The sequence below is a fragment of the Oncorhynchus mykiss genome, chromosome 18 (assembly GCF_057628025.1).
Source record: "Oncorhynchus mykiss isolate SJ-2025 chromosome 18, ASM5762802v1, whole genome shotgun sequence".
Classification (NCBI taxonomy): Eukaryota; Metazoa; Chordata; class Actinopteri; order Salmoniformes; family Salmonidae; genus Oncorhynchus; species Oncorhynchus mykiss.
Window position 1 is genome coordinate 55,589,221 of NC_143039.1, and position 25,274 is coordinate 55,614,494.

General features: G+C 42.1%; 1 protein-coding gene and 2 pseudogenes across 1 annotated transcript in view; 2 read left to right on the forward strand and 1 right to left on the reverse strand.

Moving 5' to 3' along the window:
* The first annotated feature begins 2,053 nt into the window (after nucleotides 1-2,053).
* LOC110496400 (delta-type opioid receptor-like) overlaps nucleotides 2,054-25,274 on the forward strand; it is a 28,587-nt gene continuing 5,366 nt past the window's right edge. Inside the window, exons 1-4 of the mRNA XM_021572277.3 lie at nucleotides 2,054-2,658; nucleotides 23,891-24,123; nucleotides 24,392-24,514; nucleotides 24,928-25,222. Coding sequence (XP_021427952.2) covers nucleotides 2,414-2,658; nucleotides 23,891-24,123; nucleotides 24,392-24,514; nucleotides 24,928-25,222 — 896 coding nt within the window. The 5' untranslated portion in view covers nucleotides 2,054-2,413. The remainder of the gene's footprint in view (nucleotides 2,659-23,890; nucleotides 24,124-24,391; nucleotides 24,515-24,927; nucleotides 25,223-25,274) is intronic.
* On the reverse strand, nucleotides 6,921-8,203 carry LOC110496399 (glycerol-3-phosphate dehydrogenase, mitochondrial pseudogene; annotated as a pseudogene).
* On the forward strand, nucleotides 14,632-17,360 carry LOC149975602 (uncharacterized; annotated as a pseudogene).

Below are 25,274 nucleotides of genomic sequence, written 5' to 3' on the forward strand. Positions count from 1 at the left end.
TAAAATCTTAATTCTTACATTAAAATATACAGATTATTATCACGCAAGTGATAAGAGGATGGAATGTAATGGGAATTTTAATGTTTGTGCTTTTCTTATAACTAATATCTGTGTTCTATTCATATGTTGTTCTACAAGCCAATTTCTGTGTTCATGCAAGTGGCTGACTGAATGAATCCTTACTATCAGTAGCTGCAATTTGGCAGTACGCCCATGACCTTATTTTGAGAACGAACTAAAGATATCTCAATTTCAAGGTCTCAGCTTAGAGAGAAGAAGCCTCGTGAGGTGTTGGTCTGTCGCATGTTATGAACCAGTATTGGTTGGTCACATGAATGAAACAAAACGGTAATGATGAAATAATTATGCTAAATCATGCAAATATAACGTGTCTGTATAGCCGTATATAAGACAACTGCTGGGACTGCCCAGGCAGAGCTCCTGATTCACATGCGTACAATGGTGCATTGAGTTGGTTGAAACCTCTCCAGCACAGTGACAATAAAACAATGATTCATTTAAGATTGACTTTGGGTGGCCCTGTATAAGAATTTCCACGACATGTGTTCGGGTTGTTTTGATGTAATGTTTTACGATTGGGATTTATCTCTGCCCCATCAACCAATGTGGTTGTGACACTTAGGATCAGAGATGATTAAGGGGATATCTAGGCGCATCATCAACGTAGGCACATCATTACTGTGCTTGCATCCAAAAATGCCAGCCTATCACCTATATAGTGCACTACTTTTGTGCACTACCCATACGGTTCTGGTCAAAGTAGGGCCCTATATAGGGTATTGATTGCCATGTATGATTCAACCTGTGTGAACTCCAAAGGTCCATGAAGCTTATATTACTAATAATGAACTGGACCTCTAAGCCCTGCGGGCAGAAGAGTGTTGTATATTTCCTGAAGGGTTTAGCTGTGTGTGAACAAGAGCTTGTATAGCCACTTTACATAGCAAGAAATGAAGGGCCATTATGGAGCCTGGTAAAGTGGAAAGTAATGAGGAGAAGGACTCAGAGAAAAGTAATCAACACAGTAGGAGAGGAATCAATTAAATTATGAAATGAAGAAAGTGAGTGGGAGAGAGAGAGGGGGAGAGGTAAGAAGCGAGTGAGAGAAATAGAGAAAAAACTAGCGACACAGAAACAAAAAGAAAGACAAGAAAATCTGTACCTCTCTCTGATATAAAATATTACGCTCTGAGTCATTTGCATCAATCTAGTGTCCAAATACTGGTACCGTAGCATATCAAGTCTCGTAGCTCTGCTAGCTCTATCAATCTCAAGCTTTGAAACACAGGTAGTACATATACAGTGCCTTCGGAAAGTATTCAGAACCCTGTAATGTAACAAAATGTGGAAAATATCAAGAGGTCTGAAACTTTCCGAAATCACTGTATGAGCCATGTTACAATTCCCACCAAGAGGGTTAACCCTGTTGTCCCAATGGTAGGGTGATGGGGTAGTATTCCACAGGTGATATTCATCTGAGAAATATCAATGATTATAAAGAACATTAGCAAATGTAGGCTATCTAATGGGGGGGGCAGTTTTTCCACAAGTATTTTCCATTAAGATTAAAATTGCCACATCAAAACCAGCTGAGGCACCATTCAATTCCTATTTAGGTTATTTTCTCCATGTGCTTGCCAAGCACCAAGCCTAGAACTACACATCTAGACAAAGGCTAATTCTATCATTAATAGGCCTAGGCCCAGTATTATTTCATTCAAAGTACTGCATTTGGTTATTTATTCAAATAAACTTGCATCATGTTATTGTCTGTGAACAATATGTTTATCATGTGTTCTGTCACATAGTCTACGATAAGTGTAGATATTAATTGGCTTCTTCAGTTCAGCTGAATAGGATAAAACAATTATCAGCCAACAATGCACAACTTTGATTTCGACATATAAGGTTGGTTATAAGAAATGACATGCAGGACCGGATGGGGGGTAACATAAGGCGTTTGGAGAGCGAGACAAATCACCATGTGCACCTTTTCCACTAATGGCTACCGTCAACACCACACAGACCGATCATCCTGAGAACAGGACTCCTCTCTTTCAACTGGACACATGAAGGAACAGTTATTGGATCATCATTTTCTGTGAAATCTAAGCAGTAGTGAAAACACTTTTGCTTTCTTATTTTTTGGGTGGTAAAGTCTGTCATCATTCTGTTAATCAGGATCGACCGATTGGTGAGACAGACTAACCGACAAACTCGCCCTTTGGCGCGTAAGGATAAGTACACACCTTCCAACCAATAAAACGCCGAGTAGGCGAAACAAAAGCGCAAGTCGTGCCCTCCTAGCCGACCAGTAGTGCTTGGTGAAGTTTTCAGCACCACGAACCAGAGAACAGAGACAGTCACAGACGCGGGCGACAATAGTATAACCATGGAGCCATCCACTGCCCCCGGTGCTGAACCGGCTGATTTCGAGTTGTACTCGGTGATTCCATCCAATGTCACCTACCCGGACAACGAGATGGGGTTCGAGCCCAACGGAGGAAACTACACCCATCAGCTCCCGGTTCAGATCGCCTCCAATATTATAGTAGCGACCTCCATCACGGCGCTCTACTCCGTTATCTGCGTTGTGGGATTGCTCGGGAATGTCCTTGTGATGTACGGTGTGGTGAGGTAAGGGCTTTCTACTGGAACTCTACTTAGCCTATTATCATTGGTGACAACTTACTTTTGATATTGTATGCCTATTATTGTCCGTATGAAAATGTGTGAATGCATATCCTTTTGGGGAAATGCGTGATAGAAAAAGTACTTTTCTCCCAAAAACTTTTAGGATATAAATGAATCGTTTATTTCGTATGGAAATTCTGTTTTTTTTATAGTACAATATTTTATGTGTGCCTCACCATGTTAGCTAAGCATAACGATGATTTGTCAAATGTAAGCACAGAAAATCAATCTTCGGTGACTTGACGTTGCTACACTGTATTATACATTGTTTGGCAAAAAAATATATACTTTGCTTTCGTTCAACGATGATACATTTCTGCTGGTTAAACAGTGAATCAATGTTTACTCGCGCTTGAGAACCAGAGGAAAGATATGGAGTCTGGTGGAGTGTGTGTGCTTTTGTGTGTGTGTGCGCGTCTACTAGCCTACGTGCATGCTTCGGACTCGCTTTTATATTTCACATGCAGTCGTCCTCAGTTCAGGCCGATTCCAAAGTGCACGCGCGCGCAGGGGCGCGCACACACACACACACACACACACACACACACAGCATATGGCTGGAGAGCTGGGCCAGGTCAAGCAGGGAGTCTCTTTTACCTCCATCTCTAGCTGGTAAATATGACGGCTTTCTTTCGTTTGATTTAGTTTGAAGTGAAAGGATTATACTTAAAATACTCCTCAAATTGGGCTAGCTTTAAAACATATTTTATTTTAAATGCTCCAACTTTACAGACATTAAGATCAACATGATTCAAATTGCAATTACTGCCATTATTATTGGCTATTCCCGATCTGCACCCTCCCTTAATTTAAATAGCATTGATGTCAGTGATGTGGTTACTGTTTACGATGACCTTACCATGCTGAGTGTACCCTTAAGGAGAATAATTATGCCCACATAACTAAACTGCTTGAACCACTGCACCACAGGCGACTCCCTCTGACATGTTTAACGACATGGCAGGCTATGGCCAAACTTTGGGGACTAAACCCTCACAGTGTACTAAACTGAACCCTATTAGTCTACTAAACTGTCTGGCATTATAAGACAGTGAGTGTCAAGTCTAGTAAACTGGACTTCCTCTTTATTGCCCACTGCAGTCAGACATTATAGAACAGTGACCAGTCTAGTAGCTCTGAATCCACTAATAGCTTTAGGGTTGTGGTCAATTCGGATTTGTTTTATTTCATTTAATTCCAACAATGAATTTGAATTGAATTGGCTAAATCCCACAGGAAGCAGAATTTGAATTGAATTGGCTAAATCCCACAGGAAGCAGAATTTGAATTGAAGGAAGTATAATTGGATTAAAACCAATTAAAACAAATTCAACTAAGATGTGAAACATGAGTCTCGTTCATTTAAAAAAGATTTTATCAAAAGGTTATGCCACTTATTAAAGCAAAGAATAGACATACCATTTCAAATATTAATTAGATGATAACTCAACGATGTCAAGCAGTATTTTTCTTTGCCGTGAGATGTTAGATTCTTCCCTTCCATACTGCAGTGTTTAACCTAATGCATTCTGGCATTTTTCTTTCTTTCTAACATTTTGAACATTAAGGGAATAATGGATAATTATAGACAACCCACAACACAATTGTAGAATATTTCCAGACCACTATAATTATTTACAATTATTTTACGAGAATGAGTTTTGAAAATGAAAATGTTCAACCTTATGTTATGCGGAGTGAAACAGGGGAACCCAAGAGCAGACTCAGATTAGGAAACTGAGATGAAGTAACCAAGGTATTTATTGAAACACAGGGGGAAGATGGAGTGCAGGCCAGGGGAAGCTCGGGTGGGTTGCAAGGAACCATATGCGGAGGCTGAGGCTGTAGCGAGAGGGGTTTAGACAGGGTAAGCAGGTCCGGAGGGGAATCCAAGGGAGTAGTAGAGTGGGGAATCCAGGAGAGGATGACGAGACGTGGAACTGTGGAGAGGGACCACAGTCAGAGCGGGCGGAACTGTAGTGGAGAGGAAAACAGCGCCAGGCAAAGAAAACAGGCACAACAGGCTCTAACAGTAACAAATGAATAGAAGCATAGACTGACTGAGCAGAGATTACGATCTGGCAGCGTGGAAGTGGCAGGGCTGAGTATTTGTCGAGGTCTTGATTATGGAACAGGTTACAGCTGGTGGGGATCTGCTCTGACTCCAGCACACCTGTCTCCGCCCGTACAATCACACACACACACTGAGAGAGAGTACTGTGGCAGCAGGTCAAGGAGACACAGAATTAGCAGTAGAGGGCATTGTAAGAGCAGATGGGACACCTTATGCTAAATGGTATTGTAATCTTACATGATTTTCCATTTAAAATTTACACAGAAACCAAACTGGCTGCGTGCGTGTGCAATCGTGCGCCATCGTGCTCCATCGTGCGCCATTGTGCGCCATCGTGCATAAATGTATTTTGTCTCCCCATACCAAACGCGATCACAACACGCAGGTTAAAATATCAAAACTCTGAACCAATTACATTAATTTGGGGACAGGTCGAAAAGCATTAAACATTTATGGCAATTTAGCTAGCTAGGTGTTGCTAGCTAATTTGTCCTGGGATATAAACATTGAGTTGTTTTTTATCTGAAATTTACAAGGTCCTCTACTCCGACAATTAATCCACACATAAAACGGTCAACCAAATAGTTTCTAGTCATCTCTCTTCTCTAGGCTTTTTCTTCTCTTGACTTTATATTGCGATTGGCAACTTTCATAAATTAGGTGCATTACCGCCACTGAGCTCGTTCGTCTTTCAGTCACCCAGGTGGGTATAACCAATAAAGAGATGGCACGTGGGTACCTGCTTCTTTAAACCAATGAGGAGATGGGAGAGGCAAGACTTGCCGCACAATCTACATAAAAAATAGAACTGACTTCTGTTTTAGCCCTTGGCAATGCAGACGCTCGTTGGCGCGCGCAAGCAGTGAGGGTGCAATAATTGAATAATATAGATTTCTAACTTTATTTAGCAGCTCTAGCCTTTAGCTCAGTGTGAATGTTGCCTGTAATACATGGCTTCTGTTTGGGGTATGTACGTACAGTCACTGTGGGGACGACGTCATCGATGCACTTATTGATAAAGCCAGATGTGGTGTACTCCTGAATCTCATCGGAAGAATCCTGGAACATGTTCCAGTCTGTGCTAGCAAAACAGTCCTATAGTTTAGCATCTGTTTCATCTGAACACTTTTTATAGACCTAGTCACTGGTGCTTCCTGCTTTAATTTTTGCTTGTACCACGAATCAGGAGGACATGGTCAGATTTATGGTCAGATTTGCCAAATGGAGGGCGAGGGAGAGCTTTGTATGCATCTCTGTGTGTGGAGTAAAGGTGGTCTAGAATTATTTTACCTCTGGTTGCACGTTTAACATATTGAAAGAAATTCGGTAAACCTGATTTCATTTTCCCTGCATTAAAGTCACCGGCCACTAGGAGCGCCGTCTCTGGATGAGCATTTTCCTGTTTGCTTATGGCGGAATACAGCTCATTTATTGCGGTTTTAGCTCCATCCTCGCTCTGTGGTGGTATATAGACAGCTACGGGAAAAAACAGATGAAAACTATTTGAGTAAATAGTGAGGTCTGCAGCTTATCATAAGATACTTCACCTCAGGCAAGCAAATCTTTGAGACTTCCTTAAATATCGTGCACCAACTGTTGTTTACATAAATGCAATGGCCCCCGCCCCGTGTCTTACCAGAGGCTGCTGTTCTGTCTTGCTGATAGAGTGTATAACCCGCCAACTCTATGTTCTTAATGTTGTCGTTCATTCACGACTCGTGAAGCATAAAAACAGTTTTTAATGTCCCGTTGGTAGGATATACCTGCTTTCAGTTCGTCCCATTTATTTTCTAGCGATTGAACGTTAGCTAGCAGAACGGAGGGCAAGGGCAGGTTAGCCACTCGTCGCCTGGTCCTCACAAGGCACCCTGATCTTTTGCCTCAGAATCGCCGTTTCCTTCTCCAGCGAGTCACGTGGACCAGGGCCTGGTCGGATGTCAAAAGTATATCTCTCGCGTCCGACTCATTGAGGAAAAACTCTTGTTCAGTTTGAGGTGAGCAATCCCTGTTCTGATGTTTAGGAGTTATTTTCGTCACAGGAGATGGTAGCAGCAACATTATGTACAAAACAAGTTACGAACAACGCAAAAAAAAATTGCATGATTGATTGAGGGCCAATAAGACGGCAGCCCTACCCTCCTGCAATGGTGACCAGGCCACTGTGGATCCTGCAGATGGACTGAGTGTCTTTAGAGTTGGGCTCAGTGACCAGAGGATGGATACCAACCTACACTGCCAGGACGTTTCCTCTCCTCTCATCTCCTTTCTATATCAGGGCTGAGGTACAATAGTTGCAGACTTCGTTCAGAATTAAGCTGATGTCTTCCTCTCTGGGGATGGTGTAGGCAGTGACGTCAGAGGGCCCGTCGTCCGTGATGGTCATCATCTCCCAGGGCAGGAAGAACATGACACGGCCATCGCTGGTTGCCGGGTCCAGGAGACCCATCATGTCAGGACTGTAATAACCAGGGATGACTATGTGAACCCCAGCACTGGGCTGACAGATTTTAGCGTTCTTCCCGTCATCCATTTTCCTTCGAGAGTCAGTGAACAGTCCCGTGGAGTTGATGACACATTTGGCTCTGACGTCAAATACATTTCCTGTGATAACGTCCCTGCAGCGTGCCCCACAGATCTTCTCCTTGCCCATCTCAGCACTTGTCTTCTTCAGCAGGTGGACCACCTCTGTGTACTGTAGTTAGCGATTGCAGCAGTGTGTCTGGCTGTTGTCAGGGCAATCTGCATTGTTATGCTGTCCATCATAGTAGACGATGGCTCCCACCAGCTTGTCTTTCTTCAGCACGGGGAAGAGTTCCAGGGCCTTGTTCTTACTGAGGACAGAGCTACTCTTCAGACACTGGCCTCCAGTCACCAGGTCTTACATCTTTATACTAGCTCAGTAGTATGGCAGCTGCCACCATTTGTAAACATGGAACATAATGGGTAGTGGGGCGATGAGCGGCGATGTCTAGCAGGTTGGAGCGCTCATGGAGAGCATCTTTCACCATCATGTATTGCATAATCTAATGTAATAATGGCCTTTTGGAGGTAGTATACTCTTCCGTGGCTGAGCTTGGTGCTCCGGCTGCTGGTCCCCGATGAGAAACCATTCCTCTCCACCAGGGCAGTCTTAAGGTTACGTGTGACAACACATCCGGAGCTCGCGGCCTGTCCCCTTATGACGAGGACATCAAACTCTTCAGTGTCTTGCAGGGTGGAGAGCTGAACCTTTCTGGTTGGGAGCTCATCTTTAAATGGCTGCTGTAATTCCCCCTTCCGCTGCTACATACACCAGCCTGTGCCCATTTATTCTGTGGCTTTCTGTATTCTGACAGTTTGTGTTAGGCCCAGAAGAGCAGCGGCCGTCCCGGTCCGCATGATAGCTGTCCCTTTCAAGGCCTTCCAGAAGGCCATTGATCCTGATCCTGGAATGATTTTCAATGTTCAATTGATGATAACAACAGCAGGAGAGCCAAAAAACGGTGATACAATTCACAATATGATTTTTTAAATGTTTTATGGTGATGTGTAGAATAAGTAAGCCATTTGAATTTCAATGAATTTCTTTGAATTCAATTCCACTTCCTTTCATTCAAATTCTATTAAAATTCTGCGGCCTGTTGAGTGTATCCAACTCAAATTCAATTCAAATTCATGAATTGAATTGGAAATAAAGAGCAATCTGCAGAATTGACCCCAATTCTGTAATATATTATAGTTCAATGGAGCTTGACGGTAAGAGCCAGTAGGCTACCAACAGTACGAACCTTTCTCTCTGGTTGTCAGGAAAAATATACATCTATTGGCCTCTTCTGCTGTCTACTGTGAGATAATAAAAGGGGTTTTCATGACAAAGGACATTTGTTGGTTTCTCCCAGAGCCATTTATTTTTAAGAGAGTTCGGCCAGGTTTTAGAACGGACGCCATGTTTATAATGCATGCCCAATACATTCCGTCTTTATTCTCAAAGTGTTGGCAATGTAACAATATGATACTGCCTCCAACAGTTCCCTATGAAATAACCCGCTATAAACAAGCACAACATACCATCTAGCCACAACCACTTTAATGCCTTCTGCATTCTGCATTCTTCTTCTTCTTCTTTTTGCACATGGACTACGTTACCATGACAACCACCCCAAAATTTAAGGAGACAGAGAAAAAAAGAGAGAGAAAGATTAAAGGGAGAGATAGAACGAGGAAGATAGCAAAAAACAGAGACAGACAGACGGCGAGATAAACAGTGAGAGACAGAGAGAGAGAGAGAGAGAGAGAGAGAGAGAGAGAGAGAAAGTGGGAGAGAGAGAGAGAGAGAGAGAGAGAAACAGACAAATTTAGTCTTTTATTAGGATCCCCATCAGCTGTTACTGAAGCAGCAGCTACTCTTCTTGGGGTCCACACAAAAATATAAACATGACATAATACATAACATCATTTGACAAGAACAGATCAAGGACTGAACTACACACATTTAAAATGGATAGGAGGAGTGTGGAGAAAGCTGTGACGTCGAGTTGGGTTCGATGCGTTCTAATTGTCTGGAACACAGGAAAAAAAACATTGACTAGTGGAGTAAAACGAGTGCGTTAGCCACCACAGTGAGTTGCTAATGTTCATTCACTGTGAATCGTGATTGACATTGAATATCAGTTTTAAAAGCACAGCATAGTGAGTAATTCAGCTTTTTATGAGTGTACAGTATATCCCCTCCCTCCGTTCTAGAGAGCTGTTGACTGTATCCATCTGGCTTTCCAGGTAGGCTAAATCACACACTCAAAGTATTTGAAAGAAAACCAATACTATTTGAACCCAGGTGTAGCCTGCTCCAGATTGAGAGCTAACTGGTGTGGCTGTGAATGTTATTTTCTAGTATCCATGCTAGCATCACTTATAATGCATGCCCAATACATTACCTCATTCTGAGAGGTATTCTAGTGTTGATATTGGAACAGAGCTGAAGAAGTCCTCTGTGATTACTGACTAAGGGGACTGACGGGAGAGCTGAGAGCTGGAGCTGACACCACCACTGCTGTGGATCATTCAACTGTAACACAGCCCAGGTCTGCAGCACTCCTCCTTACCTGACAGTCAGCCATCCAAGTCACACACACACACACACACACACACACACACACACACACACACACACACACACACACACACACACACACACACACACACACACACACACACACACACACACACACACACACACACACACACACACTCACACACACACACACACACACACACACACACACACACACACACACACACACACACACACAGAAGCAGTATGAGTGTAGAGATGATTGTACCCAATGTACAATGCTATGACTTACATCTTACAACTTTTTACAATCACTAACATCCTTTTGTCCAATCTGTAGTCACATTTTCTAAACGCTAAACACAATTAGCCGTCTGTTGTGGACCATACCATTAACACAATTCATGGTGTTTTCACAGAATATGCTGTCAATTCTATTTATTTTTTTATTTTAAAAATTAAGGGGAATATGCAATCAATTAACACATTTCTAAAATGCTTACATTTTCTTTACATACAAGCTTACCCAATACCTAAGTTATGGATGTTTATTTTGTTATTTACAAATGCTTGCACACAGCATGCCTGAAATGAAGACCTAATATTCAAAACCTTACAGTTTTTTTCGATTGCTAAACGACAGTGGGCACAACTGGAGTCACATGTGCAAAACTCTAACTACAGTCTGCACTACCAACAGTCACCTGAGCTAAACAGTTCACATCACCTGCAAAACTCATTCCAAGCAACACAACTCTTAACACATGGCTCAAAACACGCTCAGTGCAGCCAAACACTATGCACAACCCTCACTGAGATAACACACACTGTCACTCAGAACACACTGAGAGTAAAAACACTAGCATCAAACACCAATACAGAAAATACAAACTTTTCATCTTTACAGTTTGAACAATTTCAGTGACTTCATACAAAGTAATATTTTCTTCAAAGAAAAGAGTAACATTCTTTCACATGATTTATTACAATTTTTAGAACATAACAATTCTTTAAGGTAAATGAAAATTAGCAGTTTGCTTCAATAGTCTGTAGTAATTTACGGAATTACAGTAATGAGAAAAAAAAGGTTGAAACTAAAAGTACATACTGTAATTCGAACAAATAATTGAGGGGCTAATCCTGCCTCTCTCTAGCATCAGACCACAGGTTTTCTTCAACATCACATCTAATGTTTTCTCTTGCCATGCACCTGGGGAAGAACCTTCTGGAGTGCCTTATCCATCCCTGTCAGTCCTCTGGACTCGTGTCCTCACATCCGGCACGCATGGCTTCCAAAAGAGACATTTGGTCATGTGGGTGGTGACCAAACACTTTCCACCTCCAGGCAGAGAAAAACTCCTCTATTGGGTTGAGGAAGGGTGAATATGCAGGAAGGTACAAAACCATAAATCTGTGATGTGCTGCAAACCAATCTGTGACAGCTGCAGAGTGGTGAAAAGCAACGTTATCGCAAACTATGACAAAAACCTTTTGGGGGGGTTTCTTACTGGCTCCCCCTGTTCTGCTGGCTCTAGCTGATCATAGAGCTGTTCTAGGAAAGCTATAAGCCTTTCTGTGTTGTATGGGCCAATGAGTGGTGTGTTAAGAAGCAAACCATCATTGGCCATTGCAGCACACATGGTGATATTTCCCCCCCTTTGGCCTGGAACCTCCACAGTGGCCCTTTGACCTATAACATTCCTTCCTCTGCGCCGTGTTTTGGCAAGGTTAAATTCAGCTTCATCGATAAATACAAATGAATGTGGTCTTTCCAGTGCTTCCACCTCCATTACTCTCTGAAAAACAGTAAGTGCACAGTTTTACTGTAGAAATGCTAGTGTTTTTTTTTACTGTAAATATTTTGTATAGCTGTGTACGTAACCTCAGACGTCTTACCTGGACATATTGGTATCTTTGCTCTTTTACCCGTTCACTGTTTCTCTCGAACGGTACAGTGTATAACTGTTTCATTGTAACTTGGTGTTTCTTTAGGACTCGAGCAATAGTTGTTGTCCTGACAGAATTAACATTTTCAAATATATCATTATCAGCCAGCACTCTATCTTGAATCTCCCGCAGTTTTATTGCATTGTTGACAACAACCATGTCAACAATAGCATTTTCCTGCCCATCTGAAAATATTTTCCCTCTTCCCCCTGTTGGGGGCAGCCTTTGGGTCCTGTTGTAAAAATATATTTTACAGTCAAACTTACTGTAATATATATCTGTGTAAATATTCTATAATTGCAATACAAAATAGATTCCTGTAATGTTTTCATTTACTGTAAGGATGTAACTCTCACCTGTTTGCATGATGGAAAATTCGCATTACAGATGCCACTGTGGATCTTTGCAGATTGGGTTGCACCCTCAACCCTGTCTCTCTCAATGAGAGACCATGGTTCACGACATGGTCTATAAGTGTAGCCCTTATTTCATCTGAAATAACAGCTCTTTGTCTTCTTTGTCTTCCTCCACGCATCCGCCCTCTCCCTGCCACCCTTCTCCCTCCACAAACCCATCTTCCTTGTTCCATTTCCAAAATGAGTCTTTCTGAGCTCTACCTATATATACTGTAATATGTGTGTGTGTTCACTAACAAGTCTAAAACAAGACACCTGCTTAGCCTTTCAGCTGAAATTGCAATCAGCAGTGTTTGAAAGGTACAAGGCTGAAATCTATTCCGTTTTGAATGTGTGGTTCACAGTTTTGACAGCAGTGTGTTAGCATTTGAACAAAGTGCTGTAAATCCACAGTGTTGTGCAGGTTGTGGTTAAAGTCATGGGATAAGTGTGTAGAGTTTTGAAAACTGTGTTCAAGCAATGAAAAACGAACTAGTGTTTGGTCCACATGAACTGCTGCTGTGCAGACTGTAGTTAGAGTTTTGCACATGTGACTCCAGTTGTGTCCACTGTCGTTTAGCAATCGAAAAAAACTGTAAATATAGTATAAAGTAGAGGTCGACCGATTAATCGAAATGGCCAATTAATTAGGGCCGATTTCAAGTTTTCATAACAATCGGTAATCAGCATTTTTGGACGCCGATTACATTGCACTCCACGAGGAGACTGTGTGGCAGGCTGACTACCTGTTACCCGAGTGCAGCAAGGAGCCAAGGTAAGTTGCTAGCTAGCATTAAACTTATCTTATAAAAAACAATCAATCTTAACATAATCACTAGTTAACTACACATGATTGAGGATATTACTCGTTTATCTAGCTTGTCCTGCGTTGCATATAATCGATGCGGTGCCTGTTAATTTATCATCGAATCACAGCTTACTTCGCCAACCGGGTGATGATTTAACAAGCACATTCACGAAAAAAGCACTGCCGTCGCACCAATGTGTACCTAACCATAAACATCAATGCCTTTCTTAAAATCAATACACAAGTATATATTTTAAACCTGCATATTTAGTTAATATTGCCTGCTAACATGACTTTCTTTTAACTAAGGAAATTGTGTCGATTCTCTTGCATTCAGTGCAAGCAGAGTCAGGGTATATGCAGCAGTTTGGGCCGCCTAGCTCGTTGCGAACTGTGTGAAGACCATTTCTTCCTAACAAAGACCGTAATTGTACATAATTATGACATAACATTGAAGGTTGTGCAATGTAACAGCAATATTTAGACTTAGGGATGCCACCCGTTATATAAAATACGGAACATTTCCTTATTTCACTGAAAGAATAAACATTTTGTTTTTGAAATTGTAGTTTTTACCATATTAATGACCTAAGGCTCGTATTTCTGTGTGTTATTATATTATAATTAAGTCTATGATTTGATATTTGACAGAGCAGTCTGACTGAGCGGTGGTAGGCAGCAGCAGGCTCGTAAGCATTCATTCAAACAGCACTCCTGCATTTCACTCAGCATTCCTGCATTTGCCAGCAGCTCTTCGCTGTGCTTCAAGCATTGCGCTGTTCATGACTTCAAGTCTGTCAACTCCAGAGATTAGGCTGGCAATACTATAGTGCCTATAAGAACATCCAATAGTCAAAGGTATATGAAATACAAATGGTATAGAGAGAAATAGTCCTATAAATACTATAATAACTGCAACCTAAAACTTCTTACCTGGGAATATTGAAGACTCATGTTAAAAGGAACCACCAGCTTCCATATGTTCTCATGTTCTGAGCAAGGAACTGAAACATTAGCTTTTTTACATGACAAATATTGCACTTTTACTTTTTTCTCCAACACTTTGTTTTTGCATTATTTAAACCAAATTGAACATGTTTCATTATTTATTTGAGACTAAATTGATTTTATTGATGTATTATATTAAGTTAAAATAAAAGTGTTCATTAGGTATTGTTGTAATTGTCATTATTACAGGAGTAGTTGGACCAGGAAGAGGAGTAGTTGGACCAGGGAGAGGGGTAGTTGGACCAGGGAGAGGAGTAGCTGGACCAGGGAGAGGAGTAGCTGAACCAGGGAGAGGAGTAGTTGGACCAGGGAGAGGAGTAGCTGGACCAGGGAGAGGAGTAGCTGAACCAGGGAGAGGAGTAGTTGGACCAGGGAGAGGAGTAGCTGGACCAGGCAGAGGAGTAGCTGAACCAGGGAGAGGAGTAGTTGGACCAGGGAGAGGAGTAGCTGGACCAGGGAGAGGAGTAGCTGAACCAGGGAGAGGAGTAGTTGGACCAGGGAGAGGAGTAGCTGGACCAGGCAGAGGAGTAGCTGAACCAGGGAGAGGAGTAGTTGGACCAGGGAGAGGAGTAGCTGGACCAGGCAGAGGAGTAGCTGGACCAGGGAGAGGAGTGGTTGGACCAGGGAGAGGAGTAGCTGGACCAGGCAGAGGAGTAGCTGGACCAGGGAGAGGAGTAGTTGGACCAGGGAGAGGAGTAGCTGGACCAGGCAGAGGAGTAGCTGGACCAGGGAGAGGAGTGGTTGGACCAGGGAGAGGAGTAGCTGGACCAGGGAGAGGAGTAGTTGGACCAGGCAGAGGAGTAGCTGGACTAGGCAGAGGAGTAGTTGGACCAGGACAAGGGAGAAGGAGAGGTAGGGGGAGAGGAGTAAGAATGCGTGGTGGTGTTTAAAGGAGAGTAAGAGCTGTTGTCACTGATGACGTAAGAGCCACCACCACGGACCATGTGATAAACCACGATCTATCGCTGAGAGATGCTGGTGAAAGAGTCCAGCCTAATCTCATACGGTCAACCGTGGCTTCCATTATCCATAATTTTCAACAAACCAACAGGTATGTAATGCATTTCACAAGGACTTCTCCTATCATTACTGTTGCTATGTTCCCACTATAACTGTAGGCCACCAGACCCAATGCAAATACATATGTTGTTTTTTGTTCCTCTAAAGGACGCAACGTCTTCCTCCCTCGTAGGAAGAGGAAAGCTCCTCAGTGAAGACCAAGAGCATGCCATTGTAGGATTGGTCATTGCTGACAATGCAGTAAAACTGAGAGAAATTCAGACCAGAATTGTAAAGGACAACCTGGTATTCAACAATGTGAAAGCATCATCCTGACTACCATTGCTCGGACTCTGACCAAATACAGAGTTCGAATGAAACAGTTGTACACAGTTCCTTTTGAAAGGAACAGTGAGTGGGTCAAGTAACTCCGGCACCAATACGTACCAGGTATGGTGTCTATCCAATATGTCTTGTTCTATAGTGAGATTTACACTATGCTACTCTACATGTAAACATGGGTTACAGTACATACAGTAGGACATACTGAAAAGCATTTACACATACTGTGTTTGATTCGTTTCAGAGAGTCAAGGAGTTGGAGGCTAATCAAAACTCACATGAAATCATTTATGTAGACGAGGCAGGGTTTAATTAAAAACTTCTTAGGGCTAGGCCCCTTTTTTCTCCACTTCCTGTCTGAATGACGTGCCCAAAGTAAACTGCCTGTTACTCAGGCCCAGATACCAGGATATGCATGTAATTGGTACCATTGGAAAGACAACAATAACAGAATAGATATGGTAGGAGAAAATCCAAATAAAAACCAACCGCAAATAGTTTTTTTGACAGCTGATGCTCTTACAATGGAAAGTATAGGGGCATACTGAATTCTAGCTCCCAGGATGCATTTCCTATGGCTCCCACAGGTGTCAGCAGTCTATGTTCAAGGTTTCAGGCTTGTAACTTCCAAAATGAATAAGAAATATCAGTTTTAGTACAGGGACACAGTCTTGGAAATGTGTGTATGTGCGAGCGATGAAGAAAGAACGCACCTGATAAAATCGGTTTCCTATTGAACATACTTCTTTCCGTAAGAAATTATATAGTTTGATTACATTTTAGGGTATCTGAGGAATATTTGAAACATATTTTGACTTGTTGAAACAAAGTTTAGGGGTAGATTTTCGGATTCCTTTCTCTGCCTGTTGAACGAGTGGATTACTCAAATCAATGGTGCCAACTAACCAGACTTCTTGGGATATAAAGAAGGATTTTATCTAACAAAATGACACTACATGTTATAGCTGGGATCCTTTGGATGACAAATCAGAGGAAGATTTTCAAAAAGTAAGTGAATATTTAATAGCTATTTGTGAATTTTAAAAACTGTGAGGGTGGAAAAATATTTTGATGTGGGGCGGCGTCCTCAAACAATCGCATGCCATGCTTTCGCTGTAATGGCTACTGTAAATCGGACAGTGCAGTTAAATGAACAAGAATTTAAGCTTTCAACCGATATAAGACACTTATATTTACCTAAATGTTTAATATCCATAATTTGTATGATTATTTGAATTGCACGCCCTCCAGTTCACCGGAAGTTGTCCCGGTAGAGGAACGTCTAGCCCTAACCTGGCAAAAGCACGTCGGCGGGGAAGAAATGTCATCGGGAAAAGGGTCCCCGTTGATATGCCAGGTCAGAGAGGAGCAAATATCACAATGTGTGCTGCAATCTTGAGTGCTGGTTTGTTCCTGCAGAAATGTCAGATTGAAACCTACAACAAGCTTTTGTTCATAGATGACCTCCACCAACAACTGGTGCCAGAAGCAGAAAGGGAAAAGGTGGGCAGGGAACATGAGGACATTTGTGAATGTATGGGACAATGTAGCATTCCACCATACACATGCAATCACAAACAGGTTTGTAGCCCATCTAAGAATGGTTTCCCTTTTCCTCCCCCCCTACTCACCTTTCCTCAAACCCATTGAGGATTTTTTTCTACCTGGAGGTGGAAAGTGTATGATCATCGGTCACATGACCAAATGTCCCTCCTGGATATGGATGCCGGCTGCTGACACATCTCAGCTGAAGACTGCCAGGGGTGGAAAAGGCAGGCCAAGCGTTTCTATCCAAGGTGCATAGCGAGAGACAACATAAGATGTGATGTGGATGAGAACATGTGGCCAAATGCTGAAGATGGTATAGATTAGAACACGATGGGGCATTTTAGAGTTTTTTCCCTTCTGGAACCAAAGGTCATGTATGTTGGATGTGTTGTTGATCCAAAGGTCATGTATGTTGGTTGTGTTGTTGATCCAAAGGTCATGTATGTTGGATGTGTTGTTGATCCAAAGGTCATGTATGTTAGATGTGTTGTTGAACCAAAGGCCATGTATGTTGGATGTGTTGTTGAACCAAAGGTCATGTATGCTGGATGTGTTGTTGAACCAAAGGTCATGTATGTTGGATGTGTTGTTGAACCAAAGGCCATGTATGTTGGATGTGTTGTTGAACCAAAGGCCATGTATGTTGGATGTGTTGTTGAACCAAAGGTCATGTATGTTAGATGTGTTGTTGAACCAAAGGTCATGTATGCTGGATGTGTTGTTGAACCAAAGGTCATGTATGTTGGATGTGTTGTTGAACCAAAGGTCATGTATGTTGGATGTGTTGTTGAACCAAAGGACATGTATGTTGGATGTGTTGTTGAACCAAAGGCCATGTATGTTGGATGTGTTGTTGAACCAAAGGTCATGTGTGTTGGATGTGTTGTTGAACCAAAGGTCATGTATGTTGGATGTGTTGTTGAACCAAAGGTCATGTTTGTTGGATGTGTTGTTGAACCAAAGGTCATGTATGTTAGATGTGTTGTTGAACCAAAGGTCATGTATGTTGGATGTGTTGTTGAACCAAAGGTCATGTATGTTGGATGTGTTGTTGATCACTGGCAGTAATTTCATGTTGCTAATAAAGCTTTTACTGCAGCAAATCTGTCACGTACTATTTTTTCTACTGTACATTCTATAAAGTAAAGATGACTCATTCACTTTTAGATAGTATGTTGCCAAAAATGCAAACATTCGACACTCAACCAAAAAATGTGGAGTGGTTTACAGTAAAAAGAAACTGAATTATGAAAAACTATGGATTTCATATTGTCTATTGTATGCAGGCAGAACTGAAACATGAAAGTAATGCAGTTTTTGCAATGTAATCAACTGTTAGTATTTTGAAAGCCGTTGTGCTATAATTGACTATATGTTCCTCTTGGATAGAAAACATGAATTGATTAGATATTGAGTCGGGTTTGGCGTGTTTTGATAGAATGTTTTTTTGCATTTTGAAATGTAGAGTTGGTCTTCAATGAACAAAATGTGGTTTTGAGCAGAAATGAACTATTTTGCTAATTGTGTGATGTAGGTGTGTTGCTGTGTTAAGAGTTTAGAAAAAGTATCTTAAGTATAGGTAAACGCTTGTTAGCAATTGTTAAAAACTGTAATGGCTAATGTTACGAATGTGTGGGGGTGCAGTTGATAAAATGTCTTGCTTGAGTCGTGTAGCTGGGGTACTACAGTAGGTGGTGTGCTTGGTTTATCATTACGTAGGGAATTAGTAGAGCTGTCTCAGGGGGAAAGCTCACTCCAAAACTGTGGAGAATCATCCCATAAGTTTGAGTAAGATTACCTTCAAACTCTGGTATACACCATAAACTGCCATCGTATGGCTCTGATTAGGTTGAAATCCTTTCTTTGGAGAAGTGTTTACTCAAACACACAAAGATGATCAATTCCAGCCTGAAATATTGTACCCAGTGGAGTGGAAACTTTATTGGGGTGTTTTTTAGGATGGGTGTGAGTTAACACCAGCTCCCGTGTCTTGCTGCATGTCTCCTCTCTTACTCGGTAGAGTGCGTGTGTTCTACTTCTGTCCCGTCAGCTTGAAGAACACAGCGAGAGCTCTGGGATGAGTAGTGTGTGTTTGGTCAGGGAGGCGGTGGGAAGCGATGAGGGGTAGAGGGCACTGCCACAGAGTATGGAGAAAACAGTGGGGGAGAGATTATGACAGATCAGACTTCCTGCTGCAAAGACAAATTGTTACACCTTTCCTATATTCAAGTTATTTGAAACATATTCAAGTTATTAGCCTCATGAACATAGAAAGATGGTTGCAGTTTCTGTGCCACAACTGTTCAATCTTTTAAATACGTCTTTACTGGTAACCAGAATGTGTTATGTGTTATATGGCTACAATTTGATTTTTTGAAGTGTGTTCTTTTGATTGCTTACTAAAAAGCCATTGTTTACCTTCTATATTTCTAAATACATAATGTATATTTGTTTGGCTACCAACCAGATCATATTTTGGCCCAACAATCCCCAGGTCTAAATGCTAATGTCTCCAATTCGTAGTAAACTGGCTGATTGAAACACCCTCACAACAGAGTGTGTACTCACAGTGGATGTCTACAAGCAGTGTGACTAACTCGGGTTCGAGTCTGCGTCTCCATAGAACCACACGACTCTGTTAGCCTTCTGAGCTAAACCCTCAGTAATAAGTCATGAAGCAAACACAACTCTTCCTCAACTCATCTGGTTAGTTATCAAGCAAGAATGTGTCACTATACCACTTCCGTTACAGCAGTAAGATATATTTTCATGTTTTGCTGCCTTTTAAACTGTCTGAAAGTTACACACTGTGGACTGGAGCCCAGCGAACAAGGTCAATATTGGGATGAGTGATTAGCTAGTGGTGACAGAGTGTGATCAATGACTCTGGGTGTACATGCCTAACATACAAATGATGCCTGTGGTCCGATGAAGCTGTGATCAATAAGGCAGTAATCAATATTCACCAGCGTCAAGAGAAGGAAACGTTCCATCTCCATCCCGTTTCTCCTGGAACCAAGGCCACTGACTGGCATTTTTTAAATGACCCTCTGTTCCCTGCAACAGTGAATCTAACACACGCGCGCGCGTGTGGGGACATAGAGGTTGCCTCTGTCCAAGGTTGGATACGCCATTCTAGGAGATACTTCCCTCGATGTTTGGCAAGAGAAAACGTATCTTGTGATGTGGACAAAGTATTGTGGCCAGACCCAGGCCGGAGAAGAGGCCGGAGAAGAGATGAAGCGTAGCTTAGCACTGGTGACTGCCCCCCCGGGACCCCACACACACAATTGTGTTCTTTACTGTATTCTAAATAATATACTTTTGGTTTACATATGTTTAAGGTTTTGTTGTATGCTATTGTATACAACAGTAATGTTTGGCCTAATAAATATTTTCTGTTTCTACATTGAATTGGCGTTTACAGTGTACTTGTTACCCCTCTCAGCAGATTACTTTCACCGTGGAACATTGTATTGAAATGTAGATATAAGCCTATGAAGGACCAAAGAGCTTTAGATTTAGAACAACAGTGTTTACATGGTATATCCAAAAATGTGCTATTATGAAAGCAGTGTTTGCCATTTGAAAGCAGTGTTTGCCATTCTTTCTGACGTGTGTTTATGGCATTTTGAATGCAGTGTTACATTTTGAAGGAGATGTGAGGCATTTTGCATTTTGTGTGTGCAGTTTTAGGAATTGTGTGTAGAGTTTTGAAAAAAGGAGACAGTTTTGAAAACGTGTAAAAGCAGTTGGGAAAAACTGTAATACGACGTTGGAACAAATATCCCACAGTTTTTTTTCAAGCTTCCAACAGGGAGGATGGACATACAAAAACACCCCTATAAACTTGTGACATTAGCTAACTACTACAGGTCCAGAACCAGTTAAAAGGATAGCATTAACAGAGTAGGCACTGTGGGCAAATATCAAAGCTCATCTTCTCCCTCCTTTTCTGTGATTAATGCACAGCTGTCATCAACATAGCACGTTGTGATGAATCCTGCCTTGATGCTGTAACCTGCTGAGAAAATGCTTCGGGTTGGCAGCTGCAACCCCCGTAAAAATATCCAAGCCAGTTCCCTGAACCGACTGTACCGTACAGTGCTGTACAGAACACCGTATCCTTTTACCATCCTGCCAGTACTGGTGTGTTTCAGCTCCGGTTTGTGTGACACCGTGCATATGACATCATGGCTCTTCCCCCACCACCCACCCACGTCTTCTCTCCTTCTCTAGCCACTTTATCAACATCCACCCACAGAGCCCAGAGGCCACCCACTCGATGTGTCTCTCGTCACATCTCCGTCTCAGTGTGCGTGTGTGCAAGAATGTGTGTGTGCATCATGTGTAAGCCCTGGCTCCTGTAACATTGGCTCAAGGCAGATGGAAGTAGGCCATGGTTTAGACAGTTAACACCAGAAGGGACTTGGTGGTGAAGGGGAGGTGTGTGTGTATGTGTGCGTGTGTGTGTGTGGAGGGAGTAGTGTAGGAGTGTAATCCCGATCACGCCAGCTTAGGGCTGGCGATGATGATTCTACATATGCAGATAGCAAACCCATCCAAGGGGTATAACAACGGCCTCTGATTCACTGTTGTTTTATAAATATGATAAATATGAGACACTGCTGACAGTGGAGCTAGGGAGCACAGACAGATTCATAGATTAAGTTATGCTGAATCAAAGGGTTCTAACAGACGGAGAAAGAAACCTCCCATCAAGAACAATAAAAATGTCTGTATCCTGCTATATTGTGCCTCAGAACACATCTGAGCACCAGAAACTCCAGGCAACAGTTTTAATCTGGCTCTGACTCGGATGTATAGCCTACTGCTGTTTGCGTATTGATGCTCTTATAATGTGAAGAAATAGCCTCTCTGTTGCATTAGCCTAAAAGTTTTTTTGATGCGGGTGTTTATATTAATTTGGGATCTATCGCATCCCACAACTGTCCCGGAGTACGTATGGAATATGTTTTTCTCACACAGAAGGACAAGTTGACCAATAGGTTAGGTAAACTGAATGTACTATGGGGCATTTTAGATTGACATACCTGTAGGCTAGTGTTTTTGCTGTTCGTCAGACATACTCATCTTGTTGGCTGGCGAAAAGTACATTTAGACAGTTCTAAGATATGCACCTCGGAATTCAGTAAGAAGGACACATGCAGTTGCGTCCCCGGTGTGTCTGTCTTCACTTGTAGCCTACTTTGGAGCTGAGATGCCTGTGAGAAGGACCCAAACACGTGACGGGCATTGGCTAATAATAATTCAGATTTATCCCATGATTGACACGTCTTTCAGCCATCTGTCATGCGTATACAATCGATCGCCCTCCACCTGATCAATAGAAATATGTTATTATGTCTCGGGGAACTGAGATGATATGTATGCAATAGGCCATTTTGATCGTCTCAGTTCATCTCTCCATGACATTAGGCAGAATAAGGACAGCGAAGAGACTTTTGTGAGCAAGAGAAGCACAAGGAAAGATAAATCCACCCCAGCTGAGAGCTCAGAGCTCTGTGTCTTATCATACTACATATTGATTAGTTCCTTAACTACAGGGAGAATTCAGTACAGAAAGGAGGACATTTATCTAATTCCAACTCCAAAACCAATTGTGATTAAATCGCAACCCTCCCCTGATCGAGATCGAGGACTAGAGCCTCCAGTCGTCTGGTAATTCGATGTGTGTGTCTATGTGTACATTGGCATGCTTGTCTGTGTGTCTTGATGAGATGTATTTTGACCAAAAGGAATAGCAGGTCAAGTACAGAGTCAGTAAGGTTTAACACTTCTGTGGGAGCCATAGGAGCAGAAGAGTAAACAGCAAATGACCAGCAGCTCTCAGCAGCAGGCACTCGACAGCCCTGCCCCTTCTCACCCCTAACCCACCATTAGTATAATACGCAAATGGGATGCCTAAACATGGGATGGTCATCACAATTCTGGCTCTAGGTCTCTTTGCTGACTTCCATTATAGCCCCAGTCCCCAGAGGGAATTAGCTGGTAGTGTTTATATAGTACGAGCTGTAAGTGTCTGTTTATACATGTTATCGACCAAGGAGAGGAAAATTAACAGGCTACAATGTATTTATTACTGAGCAACAGGGAACAGTTAGGTTTGGAGCTTACAGTCACTGTCAACTACTGACCAGCGCCCAGACCTGATTTCCATATTCCAGTAAATGTTGTTTACTTCATTCTGAGTGTTGTTTGGTTTAATTTTGTTGTCATTTTGGCTTTTGAAAGGCAATAGCTTTTATGGTGAACACACACATCTGGACCATTGACTAAATGGACTTAATTTATCCACAAAGCCGTTCAGCGGAGTGCAAATATCTACTCGACAAGCACTGTACTCTTTTAGGCAAACAAATGACAACACTAATGTAGTCTGTACCTCTACAGCCTTTTACATACAGACCCACGGGCAATGACTAACAGAATACTGTTTTGAAGACAAAGTCAGTTAAGATAGAATATACAGTTGAAGTCTGAAGTTTACATACACCTTAACCAAATACATTTAAAATCAGTTTTTCACAATTCCTGACATTTAATCCTCGTAAACAATCACTGTTTTAGGTCAGTTAGGATCACATGCTCTTGAGAAGGTCTAATTAATAAACACTAAAGAAAACTTATCTTTGAGGGAGTTTCAGAAATTCTAAATTGGCTTATTTTAGAGGAATAAACCAAAGAAAATCAGAAGTAGTTATGATCTAATACAGACCCATAGTGGGAAATGTTATCAAGAAAATGTTCATCTTAAAACAGTGATCATGATCTGATCATGTCAATGCTTTACCAAAACCATACACTGAATTATGTGGTTAGAGCAATTTGTAGCTCACTAATGCTTTAATCTCTAATCACTCATTCAGATAGAAATAGAAATGTTTCCTGAAAACAATTAGAATAGCATGTTTTGCTGTTCCACCCATGTTCAACACACAGCAAAAGATCAATTATCTTTACTCATCTGCCTCTGTCCACAGATACACCAAGATGAAGACATCCACCAACATCTACATCTTTAACCTGGCTCTAGCGGATGCCCTAGCCACTAGCACACTGCCCTTCCAGAGCGCCAAGTACCTGATGGGGACCTGGGCGTTCGGAGAGGTCCTCTGTAAGGTGGTCATCGCCATTGACTACTACAACATGTTCACCAGCATCTTCACCCTGACCATGATGTCTGTGGACCGCTACATCGCTGTGTGCCACCCAGGTAAAGGGAGAGAAGCATTCCACATGGGACCCTATTCCCTTTATAGTGCACTACTTTTAACCAGAGCCTAGGGAGGCTCTGGTTAAAAGTAGTGCACTTAATAGAGAATAGGGTGCCATTTGGAATTCATCCTGATCAACTCCTATCCTCTCGCGTAAATAAATGAAAGGGTGCTTAGAACCAATAATCCACCACATAAAATTTAAAAAAGGCCAGCAGTCACTGTAATATATATTGCAATTGAACCGTAATTTCCTGTGTCACCCAGTGAGAGCCCTGGAGTTCAGGACGCCTGCCAAGGGTAAGATCATCAACGTTCTGATCTGGGTTCTGTCCTCTGCCATCGGAGTGCCCATCATGGTCATGGCTGTGACCAAAACGACAGACAGTGGTGAGACAGCATTGTTAAACTTGCACGTTTTTTTACACTTCTTTCAAAAGGATTTCTTGTATAGCCTCACCCATGTTGGAGTTTTCATCATTTGAAACTCAACATGTTTTTGGGAATTTGTCTGTTAAATTCTTTGTTTTTTAATCCCATAAGGGGATAAATCCCTCTTACTGCAAAAATGTACAGTATATTAAATATTTGGTCAAAATATAAATTATCTCTAAAACATAAACCTACTACAGTCTCCTCTCTAGAACTGTCTGTTTTTTAATCCCATTAAATAAGGGGATTAAGTCCCTCATCCTGCAAATTTACAGTATGTTAAATCTTTGGTCAAAACCCCTCTCTCCGCCTTTCACCACTCTCTCCGCCTCTTCACCCCTCTCTCCACCCCTTCACCCCTCTCTTCCTAGGTCAGACTATGTGCATGCTGAAGTTCCCCGACCCTGACTGGTACTGGGACACGGTCACTAAGATCTGCGTGTTCATCTTTGCCTTCATCGTCCCTGTCATGGTCATCACCATCTGCTATGGTCTGATGATACTGCGTCTGCGCAGCGTCCGCCTGCTCTCCGGCTCTAAGGAGAAGGATCGCAACATGCGCCGCATCACCCGCATGGTCCTCGTGATCGTCGCAGCCTTCATCATCTGCTGGACACCCATCCACATCTTCATCATCATCAAGACCCTGGTGGAGATCAACTCTACGTAAGAATTTATGTTTTGTGGTATTTATTTTCTTGTTAATTTTACTGTGTGC